General features: G+C 35.3%; 1 protein-coding gene across 1 annotated transcript; it reads right to left on the bottom strand.

Moving 5' to 3' along the window:
- Positions 1-1,894: 1,894 nt before the first annotated feature.
- On the bottom strand, positions 1,895-18,928 carry LOC122046475 (protein CLT1, chloroplastic-like). The gene is made up of 10 exons (XM_042607192.1): positions 18,363-18,928; positions 8,744-8,889; positions 6,798-6,835; positions 6,601-6,716; positions 6,154-6,253; positions 6,044-6,079; positions 5,845-5,895; positions 5,635-5,758; positions 3,803-3,928; positions 1,895-2,232 (listed from the first exon to the last, which is right to left on the bottom strand). The coding sequence occupies exons 1-10, from the start codon at positions 18,776-18,778 to the stop codon at positions 2,069-2,071; spliced, it is 1,317 nt and encodes a 438-aa protein (XP_042463126.1). The 5' UTR covers positions 18,779-18,928; the 3' UTR covers positions 1,895-2,068.
- Positions 18,929-24,980: the final 6,052 nt, after the last annotated feature.

Genomic DNA, 24,980 nt, shown 5'->3' with positions numbered 1-24,980 from the left:
CGGATATTTATGGCCACCCAATGAAAAGACACAATGCAATTAATAAAGGCCTATGAAAGTTGTCAGCAATGTCACACTTGGCATACCCAACTAACTCAACTGATGAGGTCATAGGTAGCTACTTGGGAATGAATAGAACCTTTCCCACTAAGAACAAGACAAAAGTTCTTGATAGTGTCATCGACTATTTTTTTAAATGGATAAAAGGTTAACTATTAAACCGTATTACCGAGCAAGCTATCACAAAGTTCTTATAGTAAAATATTATATGCCAATTCGGTATCTCTCAAGGTTGATATCAAATAATAGATGACAATTCCAAGAGAAAAAGATACAAGATAGGATAAAGAAAATAATCATGCACCAAAGGTAAAGAAAATTGAAGTCAAAGAAATAACTATCCATTGTAGAATATGTTGATTGTCTTTTAGTCAGAGGCTTTATCTCGAACTCGAATCTTATAAGTATAGAATACGAAACAAAGCTAAGGATCTATAATACATGAATCAATCAATCGATCCATCTTATTAGTAATTTCATTTACTACTAATTAGTTAACTCTTTATTGATATCTACTCAATTATATATGATTAATAATTCAATTAACCTTAAATGAATTAATTAAATCACTATACAATCATTAACAATTAAATATCTAATTCATTGATGACCAATTAACTCATATAAATTAATCGTTAAGCAATCAACATTAACCATCTACTAATAAACCCATTGACCAACCCTAATTTATAAGACTTATTAATTAATCAAATATTGTATGTTAATTGATTAATAAATCAATTTCGATTAATCCAGCTATAGTTAATTAAACTATAACCTAATAACATTAATTAACTTTATAATATTCATTTAATCATCTGATTAGTTATCAATTAACTAATTAATCTCAATTATTAGCTAGTTATTAAATGGATTAACACAATCGATTAGTCATACAAACCCTAATTAATCAATTAATCAAACCAAAATCCTAATTAATCAGTACGCCTAATATAATTCCTTTCTTCTGTCTTTGGCAGTTCACAGCGGTGAGGCCGACTGACGATCAGCTACGCATGGAGGCCGTGGTGGCGCCTGTGACATTACTTAGCAAAGGGGCAAGCGAGGACACGAACAGCGGCCACAATAATGGAGGGTCGCGCAACGTTGCACATGTATAGATAAGTTTAAAATCAAATAACAATTTTTACAAAACTATTACATGGGGCGAAAGCACTTCTATGTTTCCTAAACAAACTCGAGGGTCAACTACAAACAACAAATTTGAATACATGCAACAGTAAAATAACAATAGGAATACCTAGAGAAGGACTGTATCATATATTGAAGAAGGAGAAAGGTCAGTAATGGTAAAGAGGCAAAGCAACATTTACAAAGGGCATAATCAGTGATGGAAGGTCCCTCAAGATAGTACGGTGATTGAGACATGAAATTATATGAGATCTTGAAGTCGAAATTCACCGTGTCCGAATATATTTTTTCCTATGCCTTGACCACTTATACTAATGACTAGTAGCCACCAATGATTTACCTCCTCCGTATTAACCTAGGAACGGATTAACAAAGACACTAGGAGTGAACGAATCACTTTTTGTCACATAACCAATGTTGAAAGATAAAAGAAAAAGGTATACTAACGTAGCAGTATAAAATGAATAGGCTAATATTTCAACAGACATCAATCAATTTAAGCAAAACATAAACTAAAATCTAGTTTTTTGGGGTGATGCAATAGTTTAGTGGACTTAAAAAGGATAAATTTAATAGATAACATAAAATGAAACACTTTTTTTGATAAACAAAAAGGGGTGTTTGCTTTGATAATTCAGTAAAAAAGAGTCCTTTGATAATTCGGTAAAAAAAAAACACACCCTTTAATTTTAAACATCATTATATTCTTGGATCGATAAATTTTAGGGCAAATTTTCTTTTATTTGTGATTCAAACAAGAAATTCCATCTACCTCTCTCAATCAAGAGATCTAAATGAGGCACCAAAAAAAAGGAACCAAGGTAAAGAGAGGGATGGGCATCCCTAAAATTCGAGGTCATGATACTTTATTGTGCGTACTAGTGGTCAGAGGTGGACACCAGCAATAGAGGAGGAGACCACTGACAAGAACGATAGCTCCAGCGATGAAGCCAGAAGGGAGCGACGACGCTACTCCAATGTATGGCAGTGGCAGTGTGAAGACATAGATGGAAAGGGGAACTGAACACAAAATAACAAACAATTAAAGTTTTGTTTCACTGTTGAACACAATGATTTATTGGCCAACAATAATAGCAACCTATGCTGCTTATGTACTATCTGTGTGCATATAAAATAAATGATTCCAAGTGTGAAAATTGTCTAGCACACATGTAGTTTCACCGCATAAATAGTTAAGAAACATTTAAATAACTTCCACAGTTGTTGTAGAAAAGATGGTAAGCCTCATGCCATTTTGACAACAATCTTCAGCAACCCATGAAATCTGACTATATGTTTAACAAAATAGCCATCACAAGGAACTAAGGTTGCCACTAAGCAAAGATATCAGGGCAATTTACCAAAACAGAACTAAATGTTTTGTAACCATATACCACCTCAATAATCAAAATTTACCCAATATCTTCCCTCACTATTTTTTTTTCCTATTTTATCCTTCAATTTCAGAAAACCTCTCCAAAACTTATTCTCAGTAATTTCCACAAGCCAATTCACAAATAATTTACAGATTAAGATTTTCATTCAAAATTAGATTATTTGGGTTCCTTTGGGCATCCTAATGATGCATACTACAAGTAACTATTCATTCATTCGAAGTTTCTCACATGCTAATGGTGCACAAGTGAAAATGTCTCTGCCCTAGCACAAAATAGTTTAGTTGATTTTTTACATTATCTTATGAATGATTTTCACACTGTTGATTTGTTAGTTTTCCATGGCATTAAAAATGTTCAATTTAGTGGTTCTCACATCCTAATGATAATAAGCGAATAAATCAACTTTCATTGGCTACTTAGCACAAATTGGTCTGCCAGCCAAATTTCAAATCAATTTGACACAGTTTTCATTTAAATTCACCACATTTGAGTTTGTTAGCATCTAAAATATTCATTTTTTTAGGTCTCACACATCATAAGGGTGTTACTATAGTTTGCACATGTCAGCACATTTCAAAATCATACTGCATGCACAGGTCTATGGTTTAGGTTGATGGTAAAATGGTAAGAAAAGAGAAAGAGACCTTGTTTGGTAAATTCTAAGTATTGAAACAAGATTTGATTAAAAGAAGCAATTTGAAAGGGCATGTTTTAGTAAATTACTCTAAATATGATATTGGTGTCACCGCACTTTAGTGATAAAAACAATGTTCCAATTAAGAATAAACTAAAAAAATGTGAAGCAAAAAATAATCTGCTGTGGTCCAGGGATTCTTGTGCGAGCTAACCACCATTTACCAGTTAAAGCTATGGATGAATTTTTTTGTCCCATGTCATTCAAGACATGTCTATATTTACTTTTCAAGCAACATGTGTTAACTTGGCCACAAAAATCAAATAGAGACTGATACGATAACGCAATCCTCACAAGACTAATCAATGCAGTCACATTTTGAAATTGAAACCTAATGAGGAAATGCTTTGCTAGAAAACCAACTGCGAATAGGTGTTTATAAATAACCATCATTACTAGAATATATATATATATATATATATATGGGCACGAATTCATTAGGAAACAGAAATTTTGATAACACAAACAAATAGTACTGATAAAATAGATAGAAATGAACCTGAAAAAGTGGATGCAAGGCAAGAGACTACTGCTGAAGAAATCTTTAGAAGATGTAGCAAAGATATGTTAAATGCCATATTAACAATCACAAACAATATAGGTAAAAGTGGTGCACCCTGGCATCCTGTAATAACAAAACATTATAAACACTTTTTTAATGTAGCATTTAGCATAAAAATATTATAACATTGATTTCACTAATGGATTACTTGTGTTGGGAATAGTGAAATAAGTAAAGAATGTGTTTCCGAGAGGTATAATCCAAAAGACCCTAATTACAAAAAATTAGCAACATAAGGGTACATGATATGTTGCATATACAGACTATTAGTTGCCATAATTTTAAAGACAAGAAAGATTAGGGCTGGAATTTTATCATGTCACATTTATCAATCATGTCGTTGTTGTCATTTCATTATTTTGATATAAAATCATGTAAAAGAAAAATAAAATAAACAACTATTATCATTTCTGAAAATAATAAAAGGTCAATTTATACAACGTTGCAAAGTTACTAAATTTTTTAAATAATTGATTTTTTTGATAAATGGGTTGAATTAATCATATTGAATCATGTTCCTTAAGATTTTGTCTCCATATATCGTGTTTGACTTGCCATAGTATCTATTATTCATCATGCAGTCAAATTTAAGTGTTTATTTTTTTTTCCATTAGCACTAAATATGAACTCACTAGACACATCCAATAAACCTTTGTGATACATGACAAATGTAAATATAATAGATTCAAAATTTGAATTAAGGAGAGAAATTTTAGAAACCTAAATTTAAGTTACGTGGAATTAAATATAAATGTAGGAAAAGTAGTTTCAATAAAAAGAAAAACAACAATCAAATAGTTCTAGATATCATAGATATTCAGTTCACCAATAGTCCAACAAGGAGATGATGAAAATAACATTACAAAATATATAATGGATGATTAGACCAGAGAAGAGCTTCTGTTATGTAATGATTATGTGCCCCAGCAACATAAAGAAAAATCCTAAAATACTCAACTCAAGATGACCAATACCTTGTAAAAGCATATGCATGTTGCATGTAGTCTAGCTATTGTAAAACGTACATTTGATTTACAGGTTAATAAGTGAGTCCAGAATAAAAATATAAAATATTTAAGTTTAGGTCAACAAATTGTTATACCAAACTAATTAAACCCAAACATATATAAAACAAATTATATCCACCACATAATCATTCAAATGATTCAATTTTATGTATCTATATTAAGGAAACTTGAACAACTATCACATAACATATCAAATTAATCAGCCTAGCTATCTATATTTGGGATAACTTTTATGTCTACTAAACACAATAGTGTATTACCAAAGATCAAGTCCTCATATTGAGTTATGTAAGGCAGACTCACAGATAATTCTGTTCTAACTCATAGTTGCTAAAATGAGCAGAAAATAGTACCATGCATAATGCTTTAACCAGTGCATTCATTGTCTATTGAACACGCATGCCATCAACCTTACACTCATAAGTTAAGATGTTGCTGCAATTTAATTTCATAGTGTACTACTATGTCAACCTTCATTTCATCCAAAATAGCACAAAGAATGTTAATTAGAATCAATTAAAAAAATTAATCATCTTTCATTTGTAAAGACAAAAAAAATAATAGCATCAATTGGTAGGTGGTTAATTTATTTTACTACATAGGGTACTTATGGGCAATAAATGTTGCATGCTGCAGTTAAAAAGCCTTTCTGAGCATTTGAGCATTACAAAATTTTATGACTATGGGATATAGGTATTTGAAGAGAAAATTGTTTCAAGCAAAGGAGTACAGGTGATGGACCTCCTGATAATGATCCAATATTTAGAAAGCAGGCCGTTCCATCTCTAATATACGATGGCAATTGATGGAATGGAATGCCCCATAGCTTCGACATGAATGGCATCAAAAGGCATATAAATATGGCCTGCATTAACCATAGCTTTAACATCATGGTAGAAGGAAGTTTAAATAACCATTAATAAAAAAAAATAGCCAAGAGTAAATTTTAACCTGAAAAGCAGATCCAAAAGAATTTACAATAAAAAGGTCAAGAGAACCTCCCTGACATAGGAAACACAAAGTATTAGTATCCTGAACTCAAGTAATTCTATTGATAAAATTATCATGGAAATTAATATAAGAATAGCAGCATATATGTTTGGAACTCAGCAACTTGGACTAAAAAAATCTGATAGGGACTGGAATATACCTTCAGTTTCTTAGCAGCATCCAGGAATATAATCTCCTAAATACACAAGACAGCATATTATAGAAACTGTGCATCGATAAGGCTGTAAATTTATCCATAAAATATACTACCTTCAAGATAGTGTCCGCAGCTTGAAATAGAAATGAAAGAATCATAAGAAGTGACCAAAATATTCCAGCATTTTTTAATGAGGTACCAGCACCAGACCCACTGCAGAAGCAAACATGCTTTCTGATTAGTGTTGCCTAATTAAGATTCGTTAATTGTGCAATACTGGTGTAGGGAGGTCTAGAAAGAGTATAGTGATGGACTTTGAAAATAACATCTTATATTGAGTGAATCATCATAGTTGACTCATATTTTATGTACTTGTGAAGGTTAAGTAGTAGAAGAGAATCATAAATTATATACCCTTCAATCAAAGAAGGCAGAATTGGCATTCTATTCATGCCATATTGTACTCTATCGTCATGAGGATGCCAAAGACCAACCAGGTTTCAAATATCTAAATTTAACTAAAATTAAAATGAACTTCATTTAATATTTTATGAGGATACCTTGCCACAGTTATTACCACTCCGATGGTCACAAGAAAGCACCCTAGTAGTTGGTTTAGTCGAAATCGCCTCTTAAGAAATATAACTGAAAAGATAAGCTGCCAAACAAGAAATGTCTGCAAAACATGATTAATGCCTGTTATTTGATGGATGCTTCCATAAATTTCTTAAGGAAAGTGATTATAAAGCCTCATTACCTGAGACAGGATTGGTATTGATGCCCCGGAAAGAACAGCTACTCTAGCAAAAAGGCAAATAAACAACATAAATCAGAGCAGATCTATGAGTAAATGTTTTTATATGAAATTTCATTAAATAAAAAGTATGAGGGGAGAGAAGCCAACTGTCAGAAAACAAAAAAAAAAGAGGAATCTAAATAGGAACATAACTTATTTCTATGTTTGTGTATGGCGTCATACATTTCCCAGTTGGGACAAAATATCATCCATGTGTTAATAAGAACTTTCTCTACCTTTCAAAATAGCATCCATGTGTTAACAAGAATTTTCGCTGCCTTTCCTGATTCTCATTTGCTCTTCTCATGCATGCATAGCGACATTTTTGGAGAACACACTCAATCATCAGGAGAGAAATGTGTTTATTTGAAGGCATAACTAAAAAGGAAAAGAATCCTTTTTTAATGAAAAAGAAAAGTCCCTTATTTGAATAAACTAATCCTCAAAATTGGGCTGGACGAATGTACAGAAAAACTAAATAAGATCTCTCCAATTTTCCATTCATTTACCTAGGTAAAACAATTTGAAAGGAAAATTAACCAGCAATTCGTTCACTTCTCTATCTTCCAAGTAACAAAAAGAAGAAACCTCATTTTTTTTCCCTCCACTTTCCCATCCATGTTCCCACTTCCACAGTTTTACTCTTTCAATTTGAAATGATGCCAGTGCACAATCTTACTAATCACTAAAGCATCTACTTCTTTGAGGTTCTGAAGTACACATCTAGTTCAACATTTTGAGCAACTGATTGTTATGAATTCTTTGAAAAAAGTATGAAGATTTTTCATTAATGATTTACTATCCTTTGAATAGGCAAACCACATTAATCGATACAAAGACCTGGTGTTTCAAGATGAAGCACAAAGTAGGAGAGTGAGTTGAATTGGTACAAAGAACTAAAGTTCAAATTTCAAACTTTTGACTATTTTACTGCTTGCTTCTGTGACTGCTATTACTTTCCTTTGTGTAGGTGGACTTGGTGCTTTGGTTTGCTATCTTGTCAACAAACAAGATGCATAATGATGGGCTCAATCAATTTTTAAATCAAATACTCTTCTGGACCTTCCAAACACGTAATAGATAGTAAGATAATTAATGGAACTTTCATGAACGTTCCAAGCTGTGCATACTGTAGAATATGTGAACCGCAATCATTTGATTATTCAGGTTTATTTTCTGAATCAAAGTGACTAAATGAAAGAAAAAGTTCAAACAGTTATCAGAATCTACTGTTTTCAGCACATCTTACTAAACTTGTAGATATTTATTAGATAGGATTGATCATACTGATCCTAAAATCTTACTATGATTCTTTAAAAAAGAATTATGATATCAACTTTGGATTTCTTCCAAAGTGATTTTACATGTAGGTCACAAGAGATACACGAACAAATGGTATATGATTTTGTAGTAAGATGGGCATAAGCTAATTTTGTATTGCTTTTTCATTTGCATCTAAATACTAAATACATAAACTTAATCATGTTGGTATAAGATTGTTATTGAGTTCCTCATTTAACATAAACTTAGGAGACATTCAATGATGATTCATGTATATTGTTGTTGTTATCATACTTCCTTTGATGCTAGATTGCCAGTATAACTTCTGCAAAAGTTCCAAATATTTGCATAATTAAAATAAAGAATCAAAGCTACAGAATCCATAAAAGGGAGTAAACTAAGTTCAAATAACTAGGGCAGAATTGGTTTTGCCTTCAGGATCAAAAGGAACACATACAAAGTTTAGATCAGACAGAAAATACAAGTATATCATGCACCACCTCTGCTTATGCTCTAATGATGCAGAAATTAACAGACCTGAGAGAAAGCTACTAGAAGATATTATATGTATGAGATCATCTCACAAATTTGTATACTTGCCAAAAAAGGAAATTAGATTAGCATACCTCCAGCAGCCATTCCCGATGCAGCAGCCAAAGCTTCCAAGAATCCAACTGCCAAAAATTTGGTCTTTGGAAGCGAAAGCATCTCATCGGTTACAATGCCAGCTTGATAACGAGTGTAAAGGATTGAGAAGTAAACAACCAAGTATCTGACAAAAAAAATCTACAGTTGAAAAATAACATGCAGGTAATCTTATTGATAGCCTCAAGTAAAATAATAATAATAATAACAACAACAACCACCTTGGCATTTAAGATTTACAGAATCCTTTTTGGAGGAAGGCAAAGATTACTTTTAAATTAAATACGGACAAGCAGATCATGGGTGAAGGTTTTGCACTTATAGCATGTACAAGTATCCCATATCATGGCCTCCCAAGTTAGGAAGTTCGGATAAGCCAAGTGTATGCTCCTGTTAATTGTTTGTTTGTATTTTAAAGATGTCATTGTTTGATTACTTTAGAAGCATATTTTCACAACACACCCAATTTCAAGCTCAAAAGAAATTTCAGATCCACCCTTTGGCTTACTCTCTTGGCCTATGGTCTTGGCTTATAGTATTTTCTAGCTCCTTCCTTAAGATCATTCTAAATATTTCTCTAAAATCTTTTCATCATGACAATATCTTGTTGGTATAATCAAGATGCATGACAAAGGGTTTAAAGTTAAGTATTGAAAATTTGACTTGGGTGTTGAGTGAGCAAGCCACTTAAGAGAAAAAACTCTGGTGGATTAGAAGGACCAGGCACTAGGTAGGAAAGTCTTAGTAGATGTGGACCAAACACCAAGCAAAGGAAGACCAAATGAGTTGATTAACCGGACATCTGGTAGGACAAATTTGATGGGTCAGCAAGGACCGGACATCAAAATAGAAGAAAGCCCTAGTGGGTCAATCAAATAGCAAACGGGTCAACAGGACCGAATGTTTGGCCAAGTGAGAAAAGCAAAGTAGTTTAGGAGAGGTCCTTCTGAAAGAAAGTTGTGAGGAGTGTCTTAAATCTTGGGACAAGGATAATCCTACAACTAGCACTGATCTGACCAAGAAATATGAGTTTCAAAGTCGAGATCAAACAGTATCAAAAATAGAGCATGCATATCATTAATATTTCTATTTGTGCTAACTCTATTTTACAGGAGTTAAACTTTCGATCGGACGAAAGCTAAGTTCGGTTGACCGGACGATTCAGGCGATTGAACCGTTGGCTGAGCCGAAGCTGATGAGGGATCAGATTTGCTAAAAAAGCTAACATGGCAGCCGATGTGTCCAATGACATGACATGATAAACTTCAGAAAGCTAACGTGTCGCGTATAAGAATTGTGTTGTTGACGTGGCATCTGATGTGGTAGAGGATAAGGCTTGAGGTGTTGACATAGTGGCTTTCAGGCGACCAGAAGTTGATTCGGTGCTTGGATTGATCCGATCAACAAATGCATCTAGAAAGAAAGCTAGCGTAGACAAGGATCGATCGACCAGCACTGTTGATTGGGCGACCGATAAACCGATCAGTTTATCAAGCAGTATAAACTATGGATCGATCGACTGCATGAGTCAGTGCAGTAGACCGAAAAAAAAAAAGAGCAGCCCGGTGCACGAAACTCCCGCCATGTGGGGTCTCGGGAAAGGATCAATTGTACGCAGCCTTACCCTGCTTTTTGCAAAAGGTTGTTTCCAGGATTCGAACCCGTGACCTTTTGGTCACATGGCAACAACTTTACCATTACGTCAAGGCTCCCCTTCTTCAGTAGACCGAAAAAGATCTATAAAAGTGATTCAAAGTAGAGACTCAGAAGATCAATTCAAGTCATTCTTTCTCAAGTTCTGCTCCTCTGCACCCAAAGCAACTACAAGTCCATTTCAAATCCATCGAGCTTCAAAATTCTATCTACCTAGATTTGCATTTCATTTATAGAGATACAATAAATAATTATTGCAATCTCTTTGAATTGTAAGGGGGTTATCCACCTCCGAAAGGTTTTCGGAAAGGAGAAGATTCAAAAGTGATTTTCAAAGAGCGATCCACGAATCGTATGCTTTGGAGTAGCAATTCGGAGGGATTGTGAACCAAGTAGAACTTTGTGTCACTTGTGTCTACATTTTCTATTCTTTTGTTACGTTGCGTTCTGATTCTTATTTCAAAGAAAAACAAGTTTTAAAAATAAAAGCGATATTAACACCACCCCACCCCTCTATCGCTCTATATGATCCTACATATCTAAATAATTTATAGGGCATTTCTATATATGCAATATAACAATGTTGGATCAAGTTGATTTAAGGTGTTTACTCAAGAGTAGGATGGCTATAAACACCTCCCTACCTTTTACTTATAAATCATCCTCAAGGGTATCCTCAAGGACATCTTCAATAATATTAAGTTCTCTTTACTCGAGCCCTATCAATTTCTTTTAACCTCTATTGTGTAGATTCCTAGCAAGTTAGGCCTCCTTAGCAACTTTGCAAGAATAAGTTGTCAAATGTCATACAAATTAATGCCACTAAAATTAAGCCCGTGACAATTGGTATCATAACCAAATTCCCACCATTTAGCATCTAACTATTATGCTTAGGGCAAAGACTTCAAACACTAGAGGAGTAGTGCACGCAAGGTAGACACAGCAAGGCTAAGGCAACAAAGGTGGATGCTATTGAAGCATGGGTTGTTACCTTGGAGTAAGTCATCTCTAAGATGCAATCCACTATAGAGGTGATTAGTATTGATAGCTTGGAGAAATGTATCTTTGAGGTAAAGTCCATTATTGGAGATCTCATTAACCGTCTATATGAAATAGAGACATAGTCTAAATAAAGTAGAGCTAGAGTATGGTGAGTTAAGCGTTGCCACCAAGAAGGTCATCCCGATTGCAAGAATGTTCACCATGTGAAAAAGCAAGTCGTCACTAAGCTCATCGAAGTTAAGGCATTCGTGGAGCAGGAATTGTGGGATTTATAAGAAGAAATGGAAGCACAGACACATGAGGAGGGGCATGGGCAAACATGCGAAACTAGCTTAGGACATTCAAGTGCCAGCAACTTCAACTCTTTTCCAATGCCAACATTAGTTGTCTACAAGAGTGCTCATGATATCAAGGAGGTTGATAGTTTCTTGTATAAATTGAGAGATTTTTTTTTATTTTAAAGGCATATGAGGTGATTCCTCAAGGGCCAATGGTGCATCCATCTACTAAAAAATATTGCGTGCATGTGGTGGCAATTTTAGCAACAAGAGAAAAGATCTTCACTCAATAAGCACTTGACTTAAAGAGGAACTCAAGAAGCAATTCAGTTCAACCAACACTGAGAAGGAGGCACACGGTCATTTATGACAACTGAAGCAAACTAGTAACATTCGGGAAAGGAATTTGCTTCATTGCTATTAGAGATTGATGACATGTCCCATAAAGATTATCTCTTCTATTTTGTGGGTAAATTGAAGATTTGTAGAGATGGGGTGTGCAAGATTTGGAAGTTGCTACCACCAAGGCTGAGTCACTCATCGACTACTCTTCCCAATCAAAGGAAAAGAAGATCGACTATGACAAGAATGGGGGAGAGAAAAGTGAACATAGGGATTGTATATTTAAGATGGTAACAAAATGGACAAGCTAAAGAACAGTAAGTCGAATACACCCGAACCTAAAAAGTCTTGCTTCATTTGTAATTGTCTATATTGGATGAGGGATTGTCATAATGAGCCAACACAAAGAAAGTTACTCTACGACGAAAGGTTTCAAGCTAACATGGGACGCTTTAAATACTTAGCGCTCTCAAGGCTAAAATCATCACTCCAACCAAGAAGAGGTCTTATGTTTGTAAGTGTAATGATTAATGGCAAAAAGGTTCTAGTCATGAGCAACTCACAATTTTATTTCCAAAGACAAGGCTAAGTAGTTGGGCCTCCAAATTACTAGCGATGGGTGTTCCCTCAAAGTTGTGAATTTGTAGGTTCGGCCCATTGCTGGTATCGCCAAGTCGATTCAGGTTTACCTTAGACTCTGTTTACTTGGGAGAGTGGAAAGCAAAATTAAGGAAAAGTTTTCACGGTGGAAAAGTTTCCGTCGTTTATTTCATTAAAATTTTTCGAAGAAAAAGTAACGCAATCCATCAGCGGATAATTTTGGAGTCAAAATCAATCACCTCAAAATTGGACGGAAAGCAGCGGATGGGAAAAAAAATGACGCATGTACCCCTTTTGCATTCACAAAATTACATCATATACCAAAAAAAAATGACGCATGTAGCCTTTTTAACTCACAAAATTACACTATGTACCAAAAAAATGACGTATGCACCCTTTTTTATTTACAAAATTACATCATAAGTATTCACCTTCCTCTATCAAGGTAAACAAGTGTGCAAAGGAAAAGATTTCTTCACCTTTTCTTTTCTCTTCCTCCAAAGATAACTTTCTATCGTTGATTCCTTTCCTTTCCTCATCCACACTCTAGAGTAAACATAGCATTAGAGAATGGAGGGGAAGCCTAGATTTCTCCATTGTATCGATGGATGACTTTCAAGTGGTGCTAAGATTGAAGTTCTTTAATCAATGACTGTGTTTCCTCTACACGCAGTGAACTCCCTTTAACAAACTTGTAGGAAACAAGGCATGTGTGGTTCTAATAGAGTGTGCCGTGATGGTAAAGCCCAAGGCACTATCAGCCCTACAATTTAAGTGAGGGTTAAAGTTGAAACCGAGTTACCTTACCACTATTCGAAAGTTGAACGATGGGGAAGACTTTGCCAAATCCATGGAGCGAGTCCCAGAGGTCATATAAGCAGTTCTTGAAGCATTCAAGGATGTAATGCCACAAGAGCTTCTAAAGAAGATTCCACTAGAGCATGAGGTAGATCACTAGATTGACCTAAAGGCTAAAGCTAAATACTAAGCCATTGACCATGGCACTTTATCACATGGCACCTCCTGAATTAATTGAGTTATGGAAACAACTCAAAGACTTGCTAGACTTGGGATATTTCGTCCTTCCAAAGCTCCCTTTAGTGCACTAGTATTGTTTCAAAAGAAGAAGGATGGGTCTGTTAGCATGTGCATCGACTATTGAGTAGTTAACAAGATCGCCACAAGAATAAATACCCCATCCCTTTGATTGTTAAAACTTATTGATCAGTTAGGGAAAGCTCGATACTTCTCTAAACTAGATTTGTGGTCAGAAAATGTCTAAGTGTGGATTGTAGCAAGGGATGAGCCCAAGAAAACATGTGTAACAAGGTACAATGCTTTTGAATTCTTGGTTATTCTCTTTAGTTTTACAAATGCACTAGCTACATTTTGCACCCTTATGAATAAGCTCTTCCATCACTAGTCTACTTGGATGGCATTCTAGTGTATAATACAATCCTTGAAGATTACTTGTATCAGTTCAAACAAGTCATCCAAATGCTACGTGAAAAATGAATTGTATGTCAAGCGAGATAAATATTCATTTGCCCCAACAAGATGTGGAGTTCCTTAACCATAGAATCTACAATGAGAGGCTTATAATGGATCAAGACAAGGTAAAAATCATTCAAAGTCGGTAGCCACCCACCATGTATACAAGTGAGATCATTCCATGGATTGGTAAACTACTATTGGTATTTCATCAAGGGATTTTCTAGCAAAGCCACACCCTTGACCAATCTCCTCAAGGAGGATAGCTCATGGAAGTGGACAAAGAAGTGTCACCAAGCATTTAAGCAATTGAGGAAGGCTACTATGATGAACTAATGTTGATATTGCCTGACCATACCAAATCATTTGAGGTACACATTGATGCTTCAGAATTTGATATTGGTGTACTTATGCAGGAAGGACACCCCAATGCCTTTGAAAGTTGAAAGTTAAACAACACAAAGAGGCCCTATACAGTGAAGAAGGAAATGATCGTTGTCATGCGTTTGCTTTTGAACATGGCGCCATTACTTACTAGGTTCACACTTTGTCATCCTAACAGACAATCTTACCACAAATTATTTTCACTCAAAAGAAGCTCAGCCCTAAGCAATTTCATCCACAATATATTTCTTGGCAAAATTCGACCACCAACTCAAGTAAAGTTTGACAATAATAATATGGTGGCTAACGTACTAAGTAGGAAAGCAGAGCTAACTACATGAAGCATGAGTCAACCACAAGGTACATTTGTCGACCACATCAAAGAAGCATTAAACCAAGGTTCCCTTGCCCATCATTTGCTAAAGTTGGCTAGATAGGGGAAGACACGATGCTTTTGGATGGATGACGGCTTACTCCTTACCACCAGCATCAAAAATTTTATTCCCAAGCATGACAACTCGAGAAAAGAAATTATCAAGCAGTGTCGTAATTCCAAGTGGGTTGTCATTCGGGTATGGCAAGAACCCTATCGCTCGTGGTGAACACATATTATGAGCCATGGATGTGAGATGACATCGAGACATATGTGTGGACTTATCTTGTTTGCCTACCAACACAAAGTGGAGCATCAACACCTAGCAGGACTATTTGAACCTCTACTCAGTCCAAAGCCCCCATGGTAAAGTGTCTCAATGGATTAAGTCTAAAGGGTACAAAAGTATCACGGTTGTAGTTGATAAATTTAGCAAATATGTCATTTTCATTCTTGTCTAATTAGATTATACTGCGAATGAAGCAACACACGTGTTCCATCAATATGTAGTGAAGCTTTGAGGACTTCCACAAAACATAGTAAGCAAGCAATAGTGAGCTTCGTTTCATTGGATATTTTGGACCAAGAGTTTCAAATTGTTGGGACAGATTTAAATTTCTCTACAAGTTTTCAACCCCAAAATGGCAAACAAACTAAGCACATCAATAGACTGCTTAAGCTTTACTTAAGGCACTATATTTTCATTAGCAAGATTGGGCAAAAGTTGCTAGATGTAGCTTAATTCTCTAATAACTTACAAAGGTGCAAGACAACAAGTAAAAGCAAATCAAGATTATGATTCAGGCAACAACCAATGATACCCAATATCATTGCCTTGACTTATGAAGAGAAGAGCCTAGCAATCCACATCCAAGTTGAGGGGAATGAGCAAACCAATATCTCAAGGCTTTATTTAGACAAAACTGCAAAGAAAATGAAGAAATAGACAAACACAGAGGTGGCATCTAGAGTTCGAGGAAGACAATATGGTACAAGTGAAATTCCTACCCTAACAATTTAGTCCTTACAGAAAGTGCACAAAGGGTTGGAAAGAAGATATGAAAGCCCCTTCCTAGACATTAAGCATGTGTGAATGGGTAAGGTGTCTTACCAAGTCCAATCTTCCATGTAAGCATTCTCAAGCCTTATAATGAAGACAAGGATGACTCCAACGAACCTAGTCTAAGCACACACCAACAGCAGTTGTCACCTCCAATAAAAATGTGGAGTACATTTCTGCGGATAGGATCATTCAAAGGAAAGGAGTTCTAAACTACATTAAATATTTGGTGAAATGAAAGAATCTACCAAACACTGAAGCAAGTTGGGAATGAGAGTATACCTTGTGACAATTCACTTAGCATATCAAGCAATACAATTTCAAGCCCAAGAGAGGTTTTTGATATACCCTTTGGCTCACTCTCCTGGCCCGTAGTCTTGGCCTATAGTGTTTCTAAACTTTCCTTGAGATAATTCTGAATACTTCTCTAGAATCTCCCCATCATGACAATATCTAGATATTTTATAGGATCTTTCAAAACATGTAATGTACATCGTTGGATCAAATTGATCCAAACCATTATTCAGAGGAGGATGCCTATAAATACCTCCCTTCCCTTTATTTGTAGATCATTGTCAAGAATATTTCAATAATATTAAGCTCTCATTAGGTCTCAAGCCTTCTCAATCTCTTTTAGCTACTCTTGTGTGGGTGTCTAGTGAGTTAGGCTAACTTATTAACTTTGCAGGGATAAATTCTATAAGTGCCAAGTGGTGAGTGGTGTTAAAATTGAGCCCGCGACAATATGGTCCAAATCCATCAAAGCCCTCCCTCTTAATAGCCATGGACTTCTCAAAATCAAGAAGTTGAGAGCTGTAAGGAGCACATCTATAGATGATAGGGGTTATCCTCGGGAGAGATGAACAATTCTCCAATCATAATCATGCAAAGGTGCAATAGATTAGCAAGTAGGTCGCAAAATGTGCAGAGAGTAGCAAGTCTAAGGGACCTACAGGAGAATATATGGAGTATAATGTATTAGAACCTCACCAATACGAGCCTATAATCACCTCAAATGATATACATTAAAGAAAAGTTATCATTAACACATCTTAAGCATAACCATAATGGTGTCAAGATTAGCAAAAGTACTAAATATAATTAATGTACTAGAACCTCACCAATAAGAGCCCATAACCACCTCAAACGATATACATTAAAAAAAACTATCATTAATCATCTTAAGCATAACCATAACAGTGTCAAGATTAGCAAAAGTACTAGTTATGGATCTAATGTCTATTCTATTTTGATTTGAATTGAATGCCAATCTATTGATCCATAGCCTGCCACATGTTGACTAAGCGAAGAAAAAACTAAAAGGCAACAAGACATGAAGGGTAATTGCTCCAACAACCTAATCTTGAAAAAATTCAAATAAGGCAATTACAAAATGCCCTAGCAAATCACTATCTACATGAAAGATTTAGATGAATCCAAATACTTTTGAAAAGCAAGTAAAATATTAATAATCTTTCAACGCATGAATTTCATCATCTATATATTTCTGAATTGTCTTTATATTTTTAGGAACGCATGTTTGAGTTCATATATACAAGGATATTTGAATTAAGACTAGCTACCTATCTATTCACCGTAATTACCTTTGCAGGCTCTACAGAAAAAAAAAAAAAAATCAGACATAGCGAATAATAAATTATTAAACCGTAGGTGCCCTTTGTTCTATATAACTCCAAAATAACAACTTGTAACCATTCCGTCTATTTTTGTCCTAAATATCTTCACAATACATCATCTAACCAATATGTCTCTATCAATAAGAACTTCATTGCCCCCGGGGCAGGTTGAGTTGGGTAGATATTGCTACAATGGACAAGCAGTCGAATCTCGGCAAAGCCGAAAAAAATGTCCTCCCTATAGTGGTCCACTGCAGCTTCCCAATTAACCTCCATGGGACCGATTGTGTGGGGGTGGGGTGGCGGATTCCACCTTTTCTACAATAAGAACTTCATTTAGTTCAACTGTCAAAATCATTAATAAGTAAGCTGGTCCATTCGAAATAAGAGGATCCAGAGAAACCGTCGCACTCGTTAATTTTATTTCCTTTTTTTATTCAGCAGAAGATATCTTCTTTTTTCAGAATGTTTTTCTCGAAAAACTTGCACGTTCGCAAGACCAGCCGAGCTTCCTTGCTCTGCAGCTTTAACTCCCCATCCAAAGACCGACGCTCCCCGAAATGAGACACGCGCGAACGAGTGGCAAAAGGCGAAACGCAATCACGGATGTCTGAGGAGACAAACACGGAGGAGGAGGTAAATCACGGATGAGTAGATGAGGGTGTGAGTTATATGGAGTGCAGGGATTTCCGCCCTGTCAGCTCCAAGGTTTGACCCCCTCGACCTCAAGTGGTATCTCCGCGGGACACGCGCGAACGAGAGAGAGAGAGAGGGTCTTACCCGAACGTGGCGAATTGAGCGAGGAAGAAAGGATACTCCTTGAGAGGCACAAGCGCGAGCTTGTAGAGCACCCGGTTGCCAGTCCCCAAGACCACCGTGACCACCGCCGCGGCCACCAGTTCTGCCGTCTTCCGCCGCCTCCGATCCACCTCTAATTCCCCAAGCACATCTCCTATGGCATCGATACCTTTCGCTGACGGAGATCGCACTCTCAAGAACGACAATCCGCCGCCGTCCTGAAAGCGAGCCACGACCGGCTCGGAGAATCGCGAACTGACCTCGACGCGGAGGGTACGGGGGACTCCATCGCACAGCGCCGAGCGGACGGAGACGGGCTGGAGACGGGAAAACCGAATCCGCAGATCCGACGGCGGGGGGATCGAAGGAGCAGAGAGCCGGCGATAGCACGAGAACATCGCCGATCCCTTGCGCCAAGGGCACCGATCGCGGAGCGGCAGAGACGAGGAAGGATTTCAGTAGCCCGAGGACATCGCTTCGCCGCCTCCTCCGCCCTATTTTATGAATATATTTTTCGAATTTAATTCAGCAATCGAGGCGCACTAAGGTTCCAGCTTTCCCAAAGACCGCACACTATTTGCATTTGGCTACATTTTAAAAATCAATATTGTACCGCGACTGTGATCATTTTAAAATTTATACAATGTTAATTTTTAAAATACATTGACAGTGATGATATTCTTTTGAATAGAATTGTTTTTTAAAATCTAATATTTTTGTGAATACAACCTCCAGTGGCACAGTAAGATCAGCTATTATGCCGATTAATTTTAAGATGATTAATTCGATGTTATAAAAATTTTCATCCATCGTAATAATATAATAAATTAGAAAGTATTTGATTGGTTGATCCTTGAATATTTAAAAATTAAAGAAAACGTCATGTCAATATATCATTGTCCGAGACAAAAGCCTACTTTAACTTTAATCCAATCTATTTTAGATAGGGATGTCCATTTGTATAGGTTATGTAGATTTGGGTTGACTTGAAGATCTAGTTAAAAAAATCTCAACCTACTCGGTCTAAATTCCAAATCAATCTATAAATCCTAAGTTCGAATATGAATAACTTGAATAAGTAATAACTCATCCAACCGGTCCAATCGGGAAAAAATATTTTTTTAAATTATTTTTTATAATTTTATAATTTTATCAAAATATTCCTCATACTATATTTTATTATTTAATACATAAAACATTTTAATTTTCAAAATAAAATTTAAATTAACCTAAAAAAATCTATAAATACTAAATTTAGATCCATCCGAACCCGACCCGAAACTAAATTAATCCAAAAAAACTCCAACTCAAATCCGACCTAAATATGAAAACCACTCATCCAAATTTAACGTTTTTTAATAGACTTAGATCAGATTGACGGATCTAATTATTTTTTGACACCACTAATTATAGAGTTTAGATAAGAAGTCTGGCCTTGGGACAAGATGTCATGGTTAGAACCTTCAGTGATAGATCAGAGATTTAGAGTTTAAAATTCAACTGTGATGTATTATTAAAAAAAAAAAATTATTATTTTTGGTAAAATACCTTTAACCCCCTGTGTTTTCTATCCAATAACATTTTATCCTCTTATATTTAAAAAATATTATTTAACCTCCCTTTGATCAAAAGTTAGATGTGAGAAATCTTGTAAAAGATAATTATGCCCTTGTCTTTTTTTATCATTTTTTAATAATAATAAAGCGGAAAAGAATATTGAATTGACTATTATATCTTTCGGTAAAAATTCTCATAAAATTCATACATACATTAGTATAAACACAGAAAACAACGACTCTGAAAGAAATAACCAGCAAAAAACTCATTCCACCACCCTTACCAAACCAAAAAAGAGTCAAAATTTTAAATTGATGAATCAAAATTAAATGAAAATGGAACAAAGTTCATCATTAAAAATCTCCTCTTCATTATCAAATGTGGCATACAATGAAGTAGGAGTGATTTTAGTTCATCAATTTAGAATTCAAGCTCTTTTTTGGTTTGGTGAGGATGGTGGAATAAGTTTTTAGTTGATTATCACTTTTAGAGTTGTTATTTTTCTGTTGTTTATGCAAATGCATGCATGAATTTTATGAGAGATTTTACTGAAGGATATAATGGTCAATTTAATTTATTTTTTCTCTCTTGAGGTTATTATCGAAGAATGATAAAAAAGAAAAAGACACAATTGTCTTTTATTTATTATCTGCCACATTTGATGAGGAGTTTTAATGATAAACTTTGTTCTATTTTCATTTGATTTTGATTCATCGATTTAAATTCTGACTCTTTTTTAGTTTGGTGTGGATGGTCAAATGAGTTTATGGCTGGTTATCCATTTTAGAGTTACTGCTTTTCAATTATTTATGCTCGTGGATGTAAGAATTTTATGAAAAATTTTATGATCAATTCAATATATTTTTCCCCTTGTGAGGTTATTATTAAAAATGATAAAAATAAATAAATAAAGGTACAATTGTCTTTTACAAGATTTCTCACATCTAACTTTTGATTAAAGGGGGTTAAATATTATTTTTTAAATATAAGGGGGCAAAATACTACTAGATAGACAATATAGGAGGTTAAAGGTATTTTACCTTTTTTTAGATAAGAAGTCTGATTTTTTTTATTTATTTAACTATTTTAACTATTTTTAGCTTATCAATCTTACATCTCCAAATCAAATTCTATCGTCCATCTGGAATTTATATATATATATATATATAATTAAAAATAAATACACCATTTAATAAATTTGAAAGTTAATAAACATCGTCGTGTTCACCGGGGGCGTGATCGAAGAAGCCTCGTATCAAAATCAATTGATTATTGACATGTGTGGCTTTGTAGTTCGCAATTTAATAGCAATGTTGCATCCGATAAGAAGGGATGATGCATTCGGAAGAGGGGGAGAGGAGCAGGTTAGCTTCTCAATACCTCGCTCATCATTTGCTTTTGCTCAACAATGGGGACAACTAGCGGACTATAACTGAGTCTAGTCTAATTAAATTTTATAGTATTTAAATTTATTTAATTAGATAATCAAATTAAATTGAGTTGAGTCTAAAATAAATTAAATCATTGAAATGATTATTTAAACTTAACTTGGTTCATTTTTTATAAGTTTGAGCTTGGTTCGTTTAAATATTATCAAACTTTCAATTCGAGTTTATTTGATTGTTTGAAACTTTTACATTTTAAATTTGTTTGGTTGGTTATTGAGTTTGATACAAACTTATTTATTCATTTTAAAACTTTATTTTCGGTTATTTAATATGTTGATAAGAGTTTTATTAATAAACATTGTTCTCGAACATATTTGCGAATGTTGTTCGCTAACATGTTTATGAATATTGTTCATGAATATTAACAAGTTGAACACATGTGTTTAAGCTTATTTATTTAGTTTAACAAATTCAAACTTGTTCATTTAATCGATCTTGTGTGTATTGAACAAATATAAACACGCTCTTACCAAGCTGAATATTAAATTTGTTTACGAACGTCTGATTCATTTACATCCCTAAATATCGATATTAACCCTATTAATTGGTGCATTTGTGACTTGAAATGTAAGTAAAGAATAACTTGGATTTTGATGAAAAAATAATCTTCCAGATTGAATTATTCAAAGTTTCCATTAGCAATTTTTTTTCGTAGAATAGTTTTCTGAACTCCTAGTATTGGCTCTTCCTTTGCCTTCAATTATAGTATCCTCTTTCACTGTACTAAAAAAAATTATATAGAATTTGAAATTTAAACTAAATTTATTACCTTTTGAATCTATATTAGAGTTTTCCTCCATCAAACTCTCGCATAATAGGTTCCGGTTCAGTTTCATCTTCAAGTTGATCCTCCCTGAGCTTGTCTTCTAGCCTTAAGGGTTCCTCATGGAATTCAATCAATCAAGTCCATAGATGGTATACACTTTTGTATTTTCCTAATCTACATGTAATTTTGTTAGGAAAAATATTAATTAATACTTTTATTACCTTTTTATTTGCTTCAATATTTCAAGATGATTTCTTTAACGCCTCCCGGCTATTGAAGTCTCCATTTAACATGAATCATTTTCTTGTAACTTGGGTAGTAATGATGTGTTGCTAGATGCCGCTCATTACTTATGCTCCTAAATGAGTTTAGGGGCATTGCCAACGTTACAAGAACCTATAGGGTCACACACTAAGGACAATTAGATGGAGATTTGGTTCATACGATGAACCAAGAGGATTAGATTCATTTGATGAATCAAATTGGATTAAGAGTAATCCAAATTGGGCTAATTGAGTTAGACTCAAGTTGATTCATGTATTTAATGAGTCTAATTTAGATTATGACTCATTAGATCAATTTAATTTAATGAATTAGTTTTATTAAGTTGGCTTGAATCAAATAATTAGATTAGATCAACCATGAGAGAGATTGAGTCAAGTTTGACTTGACTAGAGAGGAAGAGGAAGAGTCAAGTTTGACTTGACTCTTTACCACATCATGAGTGAGGTGGCAAGATGTGGACCAATAGTGTTGTTCCACATCATCTTGCTTTGCCACCTCATGGAGGTTACAAGCCTCCATTGCATTTAATGTGGGTTGGCCACATTAAATGAGTGGAGGTTACTCATTTGCCACATCATTGTGAGGTGGCAAGATGTGGACCAATGGTAATGGTCCACATCTTCATGATGTGCCACATCATAGGAGTTACACAACACCTCTTAATGGCTTCACATTAATTGTGATTAATGTGGAATGGGAGTTACACTCCATGGAGTGGCCGACCACACAAAAGTGGTGAATGAAATTTGATTTTCATTCAAGGCATTACTTCTTCTTCTTCTTCCTCAAGAGAGCTCTCTCCCTCTCCTCCTCTTGCCGTGACCACACAAGGTGCTAGCACACCTTTGTGTGAGGTCTTCTCCACCTACGTGTCCATGTGGATACTTCTAGAGGACCGACGCTTGACGGTTTAGAGATCCGGCAACTCCTTGGACGAGCGGGAACGCGAAAGGGCACGCAACAAGGGTAAAGCTCTCAACACATAGATCTAGGAATAGATCTAAAGGTTTTTTTTTTTGAAACTCGTACTTGTATTTCTGTTCGGTTTTCCTTGCACGGATCTACGGTTTTGGGTGATTCGGGGTTTCCGCGACGCTAAAAGCGGTTTTCGCGGCCCGAAAAGCCCAACACCTCCTACATGTTCCAATTTGATCTTCAGACCCTAAATCAATTCGTTATTAGTGACTTCGATTTGTCTATTACTTTCAGAATAAGCTACCAATGTAATGACTTATTCAATCCGAAGCTCTCTACACTACCAATCCTGTATTTTCCTTCCTTGGAATTGCTTCTCATTATATGAAATTAATCGTTGCGGAATGTTGATATCAAACTCAATAATACAACTTAGTGGTTTGGCTTCTACCCACTTAAAAAAATAATCAATGGTCACTATCAATAATCTTTTTTGTCCCATTCCCCGTGAGAAATGTTTAATCAAATCTATTCCCCATTGGTCAAAAGGGCAAGTGGATACATATGATCTCATCAACTCAATTGGTTGAGTATGTCATGTGTGGTATCGTTGGCACCTTTCATAAGTTTTCACTAGCTGCATTACATATTTTCTCAAGGTGGGCCAAAAGTACCCAACCAACACCGCTTTTTGATCTAAAGAGCAACCTCCAATATGGCTTCTACAAGCTCCTTCATATATTTCTCGCAACACAGTTAGCTTCTTCCTCCCCTAAGCATCTTAAGAGTGGACCCGCGCTGGCTCGTTAATAGAGGGATCCATTAATGAGACAAAATGTGATTTTTTATCTAAACTATTATATTAGTCACTACTTCCCAAGAAGTCCATTCTCCCAAGGAGTTGGCTAGTTTAGCCAACTCATCCACTTCTATATTCTCCGCTCAGAGGGCTAATTTAAGCACAACCTCATAGAAGTGTTCTTAGCCTTTTCCACGACTTCACTATATTTATTTCGCTTCTTATCCTTGATCTCGAAAACTCTATTGACTTATCGTACCACTAGCTAGGAGTCCATGTTAATCAAGACACACTCAGCACCCACATTCCGAGCGATGTGTAAGGTGGTGAGCAATGCTTCATATTAGCTATATTATTTGAGGCCTGGAAGTTGAGCTAGATGATCAACTTAATTTCTTCTCCTTGGAGTGAGATCAGGACCACTCCTACTCCACTATCTTCATGGTTTGAGGAACCATTAGCGTATGCTATCCAATCTGCTTGTGCTTCTCATCTTGCACCAATTCTACCAAAAAATTTGTTTGGGCCTATGCTTTGACGAATGGATGTGGCTGGTATTAAATGTCATATTTGTTGAGCTCAATGACCCATTTAATAAGTTGTTTGATAGCTTTAGGATGAGTAAGGATCTATCCTAGGGGAGTATCAGTGAGTACTGCAATTTTGTGATGCACTGAGGGGGGTGAATATTGCTCGTGGCTTTTCACTTTTTTTTGGAAAACAATCAAAAGAGAAAATGTAGCAGAATTAAGATAATAGGAAAAGGAAATGAATGCTAACACAGTCAAGTTGTTTACTTGGTTCAGAGTTTGTGACGACTCTTACTCTAA

Source organism: Zingiber officinale, chromosome 2B (genome assembly GCF_018446385.1).
Source record: "Zingiber officinale cultivar Zhangliang chromosome 2B, Zo_v1.1, whole genome shotgun sequence".
Classification (NCBI taxonomy): Eukaryota; Viridiplantae; Streptophyta; class Magnoliopsida; order Zingiberales; family Zingiberaceae; genus Zingiber; species Zingiber officinale.
This window is presented reverse-complemented; position numbering and strand designations above follow the sequence as displayed.